At 37.0% G+C, this 14,573-nt stretch overlaps 2 protein-coding genes across 9 annotated transcripts in view; one reads left to right on the plus strand and one right to left on the minus strand.

Annotated features, from left to right (window-relative positions):
• The window catches only part of mipepa (mitochondrial intermediate peptidase a), a 56,147-nt gene extending 47,761 nt beyond the window's left edge, over positions 1–8,386 (plus strand). Inside the window, exons 19-21 of one of the 3 annotated variants that reach the window (XR_012390606.1) lie at positions 2,715–2,830; positions 5,717–5,848; positions 8,115–8,386. Coding sequence is in view for 2 of the 3 variants with exons in the window: in XM_068213680.2 (XP_068069781.2) it covers positions 2,715–2,815 (101 nt within the window). In the remaining variant the exon portion in view is untranslated. Of the gene's footprint in view, positions 1–2,714; positions 2,831–5,304; positions 5,692–5,716; positions 7,696–8,114 lie in introns of those variants that run through there. The other 2 variants (XM_068213680.2, XM_005157477.6) reach the window with 2 other exon arrangements.
• Positions 3,421–14,573, minus strand: part of tnfrsf19 (tumor necrosis factor receptor superfamily, member 19) — a 78,168-nt gene continuing 67,015 nt past the window's right edge. For 4 of the 6 annotated variants that reach the window (XM_073923086.1, XM_021481423.3, XM_073923088.1 and 1 more), the window contains 4 exon segments: positions 12,902–13,024; positions 10,382–10,487; positions 9,789–10,018; positions 3,421–5,350 (listed from right to left, as the gene is read on the minus strand). In XM_073923086.1, the coding sequence (XP_073779187.1) occupies positions 5,346–5,350; positions 9,789–10,018; positions 10,382–10,487; positions 12,902–13,024 (464 nt within the window). In that variant the 3' untranslated portion in view covers positions 3,421–5,345. 6 annotated transcript variants of the gene reach the window in all.

The raw sequence follows: 14,573 nt of genomic DNA on the forward strand, positions 1-14,573 counted from the left end.
TTAAAAGGCATAAACTTTATGGTTGTCTATAATAGCAGTGTTTTAGTGATGAGTTTCACCAAATTGATTCTGAATGATTACTTTCATTTATTTATTTCATAAAGGTTTTGTGTTTGTATATTGTGGCTATTATTCAAACTCAAGCTGTGAAGGAACATGTTTAAGGGTTAAATAAAACATTTTATGATGCTGAAGCAACTTCAGCATTTTTGTTTAAGTCTGTCTTGTATTTTAGTTGTGACAATGCAAACTAATTAAAACTGTGAAGTTGATCAACAGGGCGGCGCAGTGGGTAGCACGTTCGCCTCACAGCAAAAAGATCGCTGGTTCGAGCCTCGACTGGATCAGTTGCGATTTCTGTGTGGCGTTTGTGTTCGCATGGGTTTCCTCAGGTGCTCCGGTTTCCCCCACAAGTTCAAAGACGTGTTATAGGTGAATTGAGTATGACCGTAACTGACCGTAGTGTATGAGTGTGTGAATGAGTGTGTGTTTCCTAGTGATGGGTTGTGGCTGGAAGAGCATCCGCTGCATAAAACATATGCAGGATAAGTTGGCGGTTCATTCCGCTGTGGTGACCCCAGATTCATAAAGGGACTAAGCAGACAAGAAAATGAATGAATGAATGAAGTTGATCAACAGTGTATTCTCCTTGCAGCACTAAAATGACATTATTAATGGGAGTTAGGGGGTATTAATGGGTGCATTAAAAATGTTATTTGGAAAACTAACTTACAAATGTTACATTGTTGCTCTTTGCTCTTGGAGCGGTTCGCTTTCACACTGCAAAAATTCTAATCGGACCAAAAGAGCCAAAACAAGTCACGTGCGAGTAAACTCTCCTTACATTGGTCAGAGTGTCAGGGTTTATTTTGCAGCGTCCCACTAAGCTGTCAGGAGAGGTGGTGGTTTGGTGATGATTGACAGGGTGCGCACGCGCGACGTGTCTGAGGAGAGATGCGGTGGGGAGGGGTGAGAAGGATGCGCGACGATGCCTATTTGACGACCGGAAGGGAGAAGAGAGATTACCGGGAGATCATCACTCGTTTGCGGGCATCCGGAGACTTGCGAAACTTCCCGCCATACTCATAATTCTCTCTTCATATAGCCTTATGCCTATTACATATCCATAAAACACTGTGATATAACCGCGCTCGGATCGGATCGCTTTCTCACTGCAATCGAACCGCTCCAGGGTTCATTTAAATCGAGCCGAGACCACCTCATTCAATCGATCTCGGAGTGATTACTTTGGCGCGGAACAGAGCGCGATTGCCCTGTTCACATATGCCAAACGAACCGCGCTAACTGGGCAAACGAGACAGGCTCCGAAACAAAAGTGTAGGTGTGAAAGCACCCTAACACATTACTTTTTGTAAGTCAGGGGTGTCTCTACTCGGTCCTGGAGGGCTGGTGTCCTGCAGATTTTAGCTCATCCTTGCAGGTAAGTTGAGCAAGTTGGTTTCTAGAAAGCCGAGTAAGAGCTTGATTAGCTAGCCCAGGTGTGTCTGATTGGGGTTGGAACTAAAGTTTGCAAGACACTAGCTCTCCAGGACCGAGTTTGGACACGCCTGTAATCTATAACTAGTTACTATTTTTTTAGTAACTAGCACAACACTAGTAATTACACTAAGTTATACATTTTAAGTTTTTCATTTGCAGTTTATCCATTGGGAAATCTGCACATCCAAAGTTATGGGGAGGTTTAAATGCAGCCTCTTGCTGTGAGTGAACTTGGCCTCCTCTGTGTGTGCGCGCATGTGTGTATGTATGTGTGTGTGTTTTAGAGGTGACTCATGCAGTGAACGAGGGGGAAGGGAGGAGGGCTTATTTACATTGGCAGCTCTACAAGGGGAAATGAACAGACTTCAAAGCTCCAGCAGAGAGGAATTGTAAATCGAGTGCGCACAGTTCAGCAGGACGACACACACCAGTATCGCTTGCTCTGTGATCTCGGAGCACGTTTACATGCACGCTAATATGCTGAGCAACTCTCTGCAGTCAGCTCATAAAAATAACTATTTGCAAACCAATAACTTGCGAAAGCAAGTGCAACATTGTTATTTATGCTGTTAAACAGCATGGGTCAAGTTTAAAAAGTGTATTTAGATCTAACATAGTATTTCTTTTTTTTTTAAATTGTACTTTCGTCGTAACTAGTCTGGCTCTTAGTTGCGAAAAGAAATGTTATAGGAGCTTCTCCTGGAAAATTGCATGAACTACACAAGGTTTGGCTGAGAATGTGTCCCAAAAAAGTGTGCTCGTTTAAATGTGAGGGAATCTAGCTTTAGTGCTTACGTCAGCAAAATATATAACACTGTCCCAATGGTTTTTTTTTGGCTATTTTATCGAAAAAATCGTATATTTTGTGCCATTTACAAAGAAAATATATTAGGTATATTAGTATAATAGCAGGTTTATATGAGCACACATGCTGTTGACTTATTAAGCATAACCGGGCTGAAAACATCACACTTTGTACACACTCTTTAAGCAGATTTGTGGAAGGTCATATTCAAATGTACAGTTGCTCATGAAATCTAAAACCTCTGTCCTTAACATATTAACCGTTTCTCGACCAGTACACATTTACACAGCTTCTTTGGAGATAAGATTATTCAGTGCAAAGTGTACGGTAAACATTTACCTAAACAAGCAATTATCTCAAAAAATTATGTGTGTGTGACTGGAATTTGCTCCTCTCCTTTCATGTTCAGGCATGTTGCAGAAACGACCCTCCATGGAGGACTTTGTGAAGGCCCTCGTATCTGATCTGGACCCCGACTTTGAAACCTTCATCATGGACTCAGAAGCCTGACAGAAGATGTTTCAGGTTAGCTTGAGCACTCTATAATATCATATGTCAGTTAACATAACTTAAGTTAATGCTTTACAACTGATTGAACTATCAATACTCTTTGTGTTGACAAATTTGAATGGCAAAAACTGTTAAGAACTTGCCCAGGTCATGTTTTTTTTTTACATCCTTGAAGAAAAGATTGAATATTATCTTGACATTAAAAAGTACCAAAAATCCTAGTGCAGAATATTTAAATATTCAAGATAATACTTACTGTTTGTATTGTATTACCTGAAATATACTGCTATATAAAATATATTAAACAGGGAAATGTTTTATTTAATTTAAAAGAGAAATGTTAGCTATCAATATGAATATTATTAATAAATGAATCAGATGATATTTTATTTAATATTATATAATTTTTCATCTGATTTTGGGTTGAAGTATGACCTTTTTTGTAATATATTCACCTATTCATATGTAGTGTAAGTTAATTAATGTTGTTGAATGATATTAAACTCATTGTTTGTACTGTATATAGGGGGAAAACTGTGTTTTGGATTGTAAAGCGTGCATAATTTGTCTCTTAATGGTGTAATAAAATGCACTTTTGACTCCAGTAAGGTTTGTAAAACTTTATTGAAAACATTTGATGAGTCGATTTCCATAAGAAAAGACCATACAGCGAGACTGAAGGCACAGGATGAGTATCTACATTATAAAAATATTGTCCTTCTATTTCCTATAATACAATATCTACAATTCAACATGCTGGTGAACGTGCACACAACTTGATTTCTTAAATCTGCACATTTCGTTTCTTCTTTTTTTTTTTTTTTCTCAGAATTGCAACTTTTATTTCTAACAACTGAAATTGTTTAGGTTTTCATCCCAATCCAACTATTTAGCACAATTCAGACTTTATTTTGAGCAATTCTAATGTTTATTCTTCAAATTTAAGTTTACACCTAACTATTCTGACTATTGTTAGAATTGTTTTCTGTCTTTTAAATTTGCATATACAGTTTAAGTCCGAATTATTAGGCCCCCTGAAATATTAACCCCCTTAAATAGTTTGGAAGCAAATTACACCTAAGAGAGATGACCTTAATGCTTTTTTATTTTATAATTCCAACTTTGAATGTTTGAATGTTCAAAATGAATAGGGTATAGGGGGGATAAGTGGGAATAGAACACATTCAGTAACTATGTTTCTAACTACAGCTCCAGAGGTGTAGTTGCGAGTGCTCAAGTTTGCGACGCACTTTGCGAATGTTCGTTGGAGCGATGGATTTGGGAAACGGTAAATCAATAAACTATGCATGTAATAACGGAACTTGCGACCTTAGTTGGCTAACGATGGTTTTGGGAAACGCACCCCAGGTTAGGGTAATTAGGCAAGTTGATGTATAATGATGGTTTGTTCTGTAGACTATCGAAAAAATATAGCTTTAAATAAGGGGCTAATAATTTTTACCTAAAAATGGTTTATAAAAATTTTTAAATATGCTCTTATTTTAGCCGAAATAAAACAAATAAGACTTTCCCCAGAAGAGAAAATATTATCAGGCATACTGTGAATTTTTTCTTGCTCTGTTAAACATCATTTGGGAAATATAAAAAATAAAATAAAAAAAATGTCAAAGGGGAGGCTAATAATTCTAAGTAAATTAAATCATTTATCATTAAGGTCCGTTCAAATTGCGATGCATTTTTGGTTTAACACTGCATGACTAAACAAAGGGAGCAAATGTGAACGTGTGTACCAATGTGCAAAAGGCCAGGCATAAAATCGTCATTTTTAATAAAAACACCTTTTGTTTGTTTGTTTGTTTGTTTGTTTGTTTGTTTTGACGGCCACATCCAAAACAATTGGCACCTTTGTTTACATGCCACTTGGAACACCACTTGGAGGTGCTCAAGCACAAAATGGAAACGATTCCAGCTTCACTTTCATTCAATGTAGACGATGATGCACTGAGGCAAGATGAATGTGGAGCTGCTTTTTGCATTGTGTTGGAACAAAAAGAGAGTCACAAGTTTGTCTACGCCAATATAACGACACAGATTTCACTGTCATCTAATGTCAGGGGGTGATTATACCTGTTCACTCTGCTTAACAGCAATGAAAATCACCTGGCTTTGAATCCAGACAAACGTTGACGATAAACATGAGCGAAAGCTTCCCAGTGTGTACGAACCTTTATAAGAAAAAAGAAAAAGTCAGAACTGATCTGTAAGCTCACAATTTTGAGAAACAAAGTTTGAATCGTTAGATAAAAACCCAGTCTTTTACAACTGACCACACACACAGATACATATATAGGGGCAGTTTGATCTATAGCAGAATCCATTCAGGTCGACTGCATAAGCAGTCAGTGTTAAACGTGGAGTGTGGTTTTGTTTAGACGTTAATAAAGTGTCTTTCGTCAACCGTTGTCTTTAGTGTGTGTGGCCTGCTTTAATCTGAGGTTGGATCTTCCTTTTGCTTCTTCCACCGTCAGAAAGGCTCTCCGAGAACAACAGGCGCTGAGATTAGAGCAGCTCATCCTGAAACCACACCAGAACACACACGTCAGAGTCAGTTAACGCACACACACACATCTTCTGAAAACTCTTTACCTGTCTGAATTACCGCACAGGTATAGAAGAGAAACTTTTGATATGGTGTCTGAACATGATGCTTTTTAATGGAAGGAAAGAGAATGTGATGTAAACAAACTTGAACTCCTTTGAAGAATACAAGTTATATCAAGTGATCTCTAAAAAAAATAATGTTTGTATGTCGATTTTAGTCACGTAAAGACTGTCTTATTATTATTATGTAATAATGAAGTCTAATTGTCATTTTTTTTGTGTATTTACTCTAAATAAACTTTTGCATAATGTTTTTTTCTGTATTATTTGTAATTTCAGTTCTGAAAAACAAGTGTTTGCTCTGGTCAACGTGGTTACATCAGTTATAAAAAGGCATAATGATAGAGAAAGCATGTGACTTGCTGCAAGTGATGTCACTTCCTCTGGCGGGAAACTCTGGAAGGCATTGAGGTGTGTCATTTTTTGTTCATCTTTAATTTGCACAAAATGTTTAGGATATGGGTGCCACAGTGGCTTAAAGGTTAGCACTGTCGACTCACAGCAAGAAGGTCACTGCTTTGAGTCCTAGCTGGGCCAGTTTCTGTGTGGAGTTTGCATGTTCTCCCTTTGTTAGCGTGGGTTTTCTCCGGTTGCTCCGGTTTCCCCCACAGTCCAAAGACATGTGGTACAGGTGAATTGGATTAACTAAATTGGCCGTAGTGTATAAGTGTGTGTGAATGTGAGTTTTTTGGGTGTTTTCCAGTACGGGGTTGCAGCTGGAAGGGCATCCACCGCATTAAACATATGCTGGAATGTTTAGCGGTTCATTCCACTGTGGTGACCCCTGATAAATAAGGGACTAAGCCTTATTAAAATGAATTTAGGATGAATTTAGGATACACCAAAATAGATTGTTAAAGCTGTTACTGTGATATTTTAGGGAATTTCTCATTCACTTTTTTAATCAATAGGAGGATGAAAATGTGTCAAATTTGGTTTCCTCTAGCAATTCTGTGTGTATTTCTTGTCATTCTAATATCAATTAACATCTTTTAGTGCTGCCTTTTTTTCCCTCAATTTTTATATACGATTTCTCACATTTCTATTTTGCATAATTTTGCCTTGATTTTTGCACAGTTCTGATGTTATTATGAGCATGATTGTAAGCTTTATCCAGAGTTTTCTGACTATTTCCTGATCTATTTTTGTTTTGCAATTCTTAAAAAAATGAGCAAGATGTCAACTCAAAAACACTTAAATATGTATTCACAATTTTAAGAAAAACATCAGAATGAACAATTTTGAGGAACAAACTCTGAAAAAGACAAATTCAAATTTTTTTCATTATATTTTTTATAATAATTTTGCAATATTAATACAATTTCACTAGATGACTCGATTTTCTAATTTTACAGTGATTGGCATGATTTTGTTTGCATAAAATATAATAAACAATCTACAAGCATGAATAAATACAATAAAGAAAAAAAATACTTAAAAATAAACAGCATTTGATTGTTTTCCAGGGAGTCTAGCTATATTCAGGAAATTAAATATAAAATAATGCTACATAGCCTTGCTGTATAAACAATTCAAGAATCATTTATTATTATAAGATACATATGGTACAATTTCTTTTGCATGAATGCTTTTAAAATCCTCGAAATCACAGGCCTAAACACACACACACACACACACAAAATGATCAACTAACCACACTCAACATTGCAGAATGATTACATTATGATATCGATGATGAAGCGATATATTGTGATATATTATCCCTACATTAATTTTTCTTCAGCTTAGTCCCTTATTTATCAGGGGTCGCCACAGTGGAATGAACCGCCAACTATTTTAGCATATGTTTTATGCAGCGGATGCCCTTCATCTCGCAACCCAGTATTGAGAAACACTCATTCACACACACAAACACACCCGTACATGGCCAATTATTTATTCATTTTTACCGTATACACCTATGTGTTTGGACTGGGGGGGAAACCAGAGCACCCTAAGGAAGCCCACATCAACACAGGGAAAACATCCAACTGACCCAGCTGGGACACATACCAGTGACTTTCTTGCTGAGAGGCAACAGTGCTAACCACCGAGCCACCGTGGCATCCTACAGATATTTTTTTTTTTAAACCACATCAGTTGTTAAGTGTAAACGTCAAGCTAAGCCACAACAATTTTTTTTAACCATTTTTGTCTCCTAATCTCACAACGAATGATAAAATACTTGAAACAAAAACAGAAATGTACGCAAGCGTCTAATTCCAAACATGTGGATTAAAGCTGGCTATGATCAGGAGACATGTTGAAGTCTAGCAGTGTAAGGAAGGCATGACTTCACGTGTTCGACACCAGCACATTGTTGGACTGTCAAAAGGCTCTTTTATGCGTTTCAAAGGAAATTGAATAATTCGATCCTTTCATGTCGGCCTTTTCAGCATAAGGCTTTTGTTTCCTGTGATGACATGTTTACACACACACACACACACACACACACACACACACACACACACACACACACACCACCCTTGGTTCTTCACACATCCACAGTTTGTCAGTTGCTCATTTGCTTTGGCTCTCAGAAACAAACACAAAAAGTTGATTGTTTCAACATCTCCGCTTTCATTCGGTGTGATTTCTCTAGTGAAATGTTGACTGTGATAATATTGTTCTACTCTGGCAAACTGACGGACTTATGAATAATAATTTTTATTTCTAGTAACCAGGGTGTAAAGTACAGGAGAGCTCGATTCCCCTAAATAAGGCATGGGCTCCCTTGAAAACATTCATTCATTTTCAAACGCTTTTCCGAGGCCTGGTCGCAGGGGGCAGCAGTCATAGGAGAGAACCCCAGACTTCCCTCTCACCAGAAACTTCCACCAGCTTCTCCGGCTGGATCCCGAGGCGTTCCCAGGCCAGCCGAGAGATATAGTCCCTCCAGCGTGTCCTGGGTCTTCCCCGAGGCCTCCTCCCGGTGGGACATGCCTGGAACCCCTCCCTAGGTACGCGTCCAGAAGGCATTCGAAACAGATGCCCGAGCTAGAGATCTGCGCGGGACTAAATTTTGAATCCCGCTTATATTAAGAATTTAAGAATAAGTATATATATACACACACACACACACACAGTAAGCAGGCTTGGGGAGTAATGGAATGCAAGTAACTGCGCCAGAAAATGGAGTAATCCGATTACAGAATAATAAAAGGATTACAACCGTTCATTTTAAAACTAAATAAAAAGTATATTGGCGTTATAATGAAGCTATAGTACGTGGATCACATGCTGGGATATGTGCAAATAATACAATAGTCTCCTCAGACATTGAATAAATCACTGCTGCTTGCTGAAATATCGCTTCCCGCGGGTTTTTTCTATTGTCCAGTTGAAGAGTAATTTCTGTTTTATTAGATTTGCTTAACAACATTAATAAATTTAAAATAATTTTTTTTAAATTCTAATTTCATTGCTTACAACTATATGGAATAAAGCGTCCTCTTATTTGACTTTATTTATATATATATGACTTCAAGAAATCCAAAACCAATCAGATTACATTAAAAAAGAATCCAAAAGTAATCTGATTACATTAAAATGTGTTCAAAAGTAATCTGATTACATAAAAAAATTCCAAAGTAATCAGATTACATTAAAAAGAATCCAAAAGTAATCTGATTACATTAAAATGTGTTCAAAAGTAATCTGATTACATTAAAATGTGTTCAAAAGTAATCTGATTACATAAAAAAATTCCAAAGTAATCAGATTACATTAAAAAGAATCCAAAAGTAATCTGATTACATTAAAAAGTATTCAAAAGTATTCTGATTACATAAAAAAATTCAAAAGTAATCAGATTACATTAAAAAGTATCCAAAAGTAACCCAAAAAGTAAAAAGTATTCAAAAGTAATCCAATTACATTAAAAAAGAATCCAAAAGTAATCCAATTACATTAAAATGAATCAAACATTAAAAGTATCCAAAAGTAATCCGATTACATTAAAAAGAGAATCCAGAAGTAATCTGATTACATTAAAAAAAGTATCCAAAAGTAATCTGATTACATTTAAAAAAAGTATCCAAAAGTAATCTGATTACATTAAAAAAAAGTATCCAAAAGTAATCTGATTACTTTTAAAAAAAGTATCCAAAAGTAATCTGATTACATTAAAAAAAAGTATCCAAAAGTAATCTGACTAAATTACTTTCATATATTTTAGCTTGGATTAAGTTACTGAATACAAATTACTTCATTAAAAAAGTAACTTTATGGGAATACATTTTAAAAGTAACCCTTCCAAAGCTGTATATAAGACAGCAGCACAAAAACACACCGCTTAATAACCCGATTAATAATCGCTATCAATGATTATAGAGCTCTGATGTTTGCTGACCTTCAGTGTCAGTGGTCTGCTGTATCAGTGGTCTGTGTGAGGCATCCTCAGGCTCCTCTGCAGTTCGCTGATCTGAGATCTGCACTTCTTCCTCATCCTCTTCACATGAGGAGCACCTCTGGTTGGTCTGGAGACTGTCTGTGGTTCTTCTGGACTGAACGAGCGGCCAGACTTCATCAGGAGCACAGGCCATATCAGTCTGACTGCCCACCGACTCGTTCGTCAGCCTGCTGGACGCAACCACAAGAACCTTCAGTCTCCATTGCACAACAATAATACACATCACTGATATTAGGTTACCATTTAAATGTCTTTGGGCATATTTTTATTTTTAGGTATTATTTATTTACTTAAAATGACAGTGATCGTACTGATTGATGTATCGTAATGTTATTAAAATAATTAGTATTATTACACATTGTGTGTGTGTGTGTGTGTGTGTGTGTGTGTCTGTCTGTGTCTGTCTGTGTCTGTGTGTGTCTGTGTGTGTCTGTCTGTGTGTGTGTGTGTGTGTGTGTGTCTGTGTGTGTGTCTGTGTGTGTGTCTGTGTGTGTGTTTGTGTGTGTCTGTCTGTGTGCGTGTGCGTAACTGACCCATTGTCAGAGATTCTGCAGTGTGAGTGAAAGGCTGGAGCGTCTCGTCTTCTGTTTTGACTCCAGACATCCTCACAACACACAGACGACACCAGCTGAACGCCACCTGCAAACACATACAAACAAACCACACATCAATCTGATACCACATTTCACAATGCTCTGAGTACATTGTATTTCTTACAATGTCAGGACCAAATGGCCACTCAATATTTCAATTCAAGTTTGTGTAGCACTTTTCACAATAAATAATAATCCAAATCAGCATTAAAAAAGGTGAACTTTATTACATTACAGTCAAAATCAGAAACAGTTTATAAACATAGTTATACTATATTGTTCTTTTCAAAAAGGGTATGTCTATGTAGGTCATACATTTTTAGTGAAGTGTATTGCTTATGTGTTTATACGTGTCTACACTGGTGTAGCAATACCAGTACATCTTGACCTTGTGGGGACATTTGTTTTTAAACGGCTCATAAATCGCAACGAATAAAGTATTTTAAAAATGTAAAGCTGCGGTCACACTGGGCTTTTCCTCCCATAGACTTCCATTCAATTTGCACGCCAATGCGTCAGATCGGTAACGCGGGGTCATGCGTCAAGTTTCGCAGGTTGCTGCGGCGCAAAGTTCAAACTTGGTGAACTCTGTCTCTGACCTGCGAAATCGCATCACTTGATGGTGTGAGACCAATTAAGGATCAAAACATGACCTCTCTGGACAGAAAATTAAAACACGGAGCAATCGCTCACTTTTTTTGAATGTCTAATAAGCTTGTTTAATCCCGCCCCTTTTCACAGCGCCGCAAGAAAGAATATTGCATGCTCAAACTCTAATGTGACCGTAGCTTTAAGTTCCAAAATGTTTCCTGTGTAGGTTAGGGGAGGGGAATATTCAGTCTATATAGTAAAAAAAATCATTACGTTTATGGGAAGACCCCTTGAAGATTGCTGTACAATTGTGCGTGGTGTGTGTGTGCATTTGATTAATAAATGCTCATCTGACATATCTGTTTGATGTGTTTGAACTCAATCAGTAACTAGAGAGCGAACACACACACACACACCTTCAGCTTTCGTGTGTTCTGGGATCTTTATATTGAGATGATGTTTATACAGTACAGAATGAATATACATTCTGTACAGTATAAACATCATCTCAATATGAAGATCCCAGAAAACACGAAAGCTGAAGGTGTGTGTGTGTGTGTGTGTGTGTGTGTGTGTTCGCTCTCAATGGGAATCAAAAAATGTCCCCATAATGTCAAAAGTCAGCAGAACGTATCCAGCATATGTTTTACACTGCGGATGCCCTTCCAGCTGCAACCCAGTACTGGGAAACATCCATACACACTCATTTACACAAATAAACTACGGCCAATTTAGTTTATTCAATTAATCTACCACATGTCTTTGGATTGTGGGGGAAACCGGAGCCCCTAGAGGAAACCCACGCTAACACGGGGAGAACATGCAAGCAGAAATGCCAACCCAGCTGGGATTCGAACCTGCAACCTTCTTGCTGTGAGACGACAGTGCTAACCACTGAGCCGCCATGCATTTTATTTATTTATTTTTTTGTTAAACAGTGAAGTGTAAACGAGGACCACACACACACTAACACACACATTTGCAAAGCTATCTTTCTGAGAACATTCTCTGACCCAGTGTAATCAGTAGGCCCAAACAACCACAATTGAGCGCCCTACACTAAACCTAAACCCAACCATAAACCCATTCTAACCTTGACCTTAAAAACCAATCTTTCCAGAAATTGAGTAACGGCCTCAATTCACTCTCCTCGCTTTAGGAGGAGAGTAATGTCCTCACTTTACCCACTTGGTGTTCATTCTGATGACCCAAATCTCAAACCAGCGCTCGTAATGATAGTCAAACAAGTACACTCAACACACACATACTTGTATATGTGGTTTACAAGGACTCTCTGTAGACAAAAAGTATTTTATACAGTCAAATTCATTTTCCTTTGCCTCAGTCCTTTTGTTCATTAGGGGTCGACACAGTGGAATAACCTGCCATAAACAGCGACCTTCCAGCTGCAACCCAGTACTGGGAAACATCCATACACACTCATTCACACACATACACTACAGCTAATTTAGTTTATTCAATTCACCTATAGTGCATGTTTTTGGACTGTGGGGGAAAACGGAGCACTTTTTTTCAGTGGCCCAGCCAGGACTCAAACCAGCGACCTTCTTGCTATCTACTGAGCCATGGTATTACCCTACAGTAAAATTCACTTATTATATGATTTTTACCCTACTCCTACCCCTAAACCAGTGTCAAATAACCCTGTTTTAATGTCAAAAGACCCCGTTACGTAGGATTTTTAAACCTTTTGTACAGCAGACATGTTCTTGTAAAGCACTGTAATGGAGTACAAATTGATCATACGCATGTCAGTATTCAACGTCCTCGTAAACATCATAAACAAATACACACACACACACACACACACACACACACACACAGTAGTGAAGGGTGTGTGAAGCTCACCACACGTCTGTCCTGATCTATGAGTGCAGTGACAGCAGGGTCTCTGGGACAACTCCAGCACTCTCCGGTCCAAACAAGACAACTCCGAGCCCAGGAACGGGCCCTCATGAGCCCTCATGGATACTGACACAACAGAAAGATCACAGTGATGTCAAGACACTGTTCAATAATACAACTTAGCACACACAGCAAATATTCAGGTAATAATTATTACAGTTTTTCTTGTTTCTTGTTTGCTTCCACTTCATTTTCCTTTTCACTATCCCAGCAGAGCAAAAGACCGGTCTTGCAAATGTGTAAACTCTTTCTCATTGGGTTGACACATTTTCCCCACCATTTTTCAAAACAGTTAACACGGATGTCATTTAAGCAGTCCAAACTCCATTGTTTTAGTTATGGTAACCAAACAGAAACCATCTATTCCTGACTATTAGAAACTACCAACATCAATATGAATTCAGTGAAGCACCGGTTTGACAATACTTCACACAAATCTTCAAAAAGCAATCATTCTGCAAACCTTATAAAACGGTGGAAGGTCTGTGTTGTTCTGTGACAGCATGGATGGAGGAGGTCAATAGTGGCTATGTCTTATACTCCCAATAGATTTGACTGTATATTGGTTTACATGTGTTTTCTCTAATATTTACAGTATTTTATTACTTTTGTCTGTTTTTACAGTATTTCAGTTTTCAGCCACTGTTTGAAAATTGTCATGAATTCAATATAAATGTAATCAAAGCATTTCTTATTCTGGATTCAATTCTTTGCAAAAAGGCAAATTTGACAGCCCAAATAGAAAGACAACAAATGGCATTGGCAATAGGCTACAATGACAAGCAATGGTGGTGCACTGAGTTCTGTATTTTGTATTTTGTTGTCCATTGTGTAATGATTAATTGAAAGAGCTCATATACTTGTTTGCAAGTTGTGTTGTTTGAAGGTAAAACTAGCTTTTGTTGCATATTTTAAATGTTTTGACACGGTATGTGCCTTTTGTAAGCAAAATGTGGAGTTTCAGTTGACAACTACATCCAAGCAATCGAGAAAAACTGTAAATAAACACAGCTTAAGTGACATTTTTGTCATGTTATATAAGGTATACGCTCAAAAAATGATGTATGCTGTTTGTTAAATTCTTGAGATTTTATTTTAAACAACTCAATTGTTTTACGCTCAATCCACTCAAATTTGTATAAAAAAAAACACATTAAGTCAACTTATTTCCTTTGTGTCGTGTCAACACAAATCGATTGTGTCACATCTTACAATGTAGTATAAATACTATACACTGTAAAACATGCTGGGATCCACACAATTCCTTCATGTTGTCCCAACACAAATCTACCAATTAAACTATTATTATTATTTTTTTTTTTTTTTACAAATTTAAGTAGATTCAACATAAATCATTTAAGTTGTTTCAATTCATTTTGAATAAGTGGTTTGAGCAAGCAGCAAAGTTTTTTTTTAATTATTTTAGATTTGTTTAGATAATCTAGATTATACTATTATTATTATTTATTTAGTTTTTTTTGGGGGGGGGGCAGTGTAATTGTTTAAAGAATGATTAATTAATTATTAATTAACCCATATTATTATGAATGATAAAAATAATTAATATATAATTATGAAATAATTGTAAATTTAGTTTTTTTTATTTAATTTAATT

Source organism: Danio rerio, chromosome 15 (assembly GCF_049306965.1).
Source record: "Danio rerio strain Tuebingen ecotype United States chromosome 15, GRCz12tu, whole genome shotgun sequence".
In the NCBI taxonomy this organism is placed as follows: domain Eukaryota; kingdom Metazoa; phylum Chordata; class Actinopteri; order Cypriniformes; family Danionidae; genus Danio; species Danio rerio.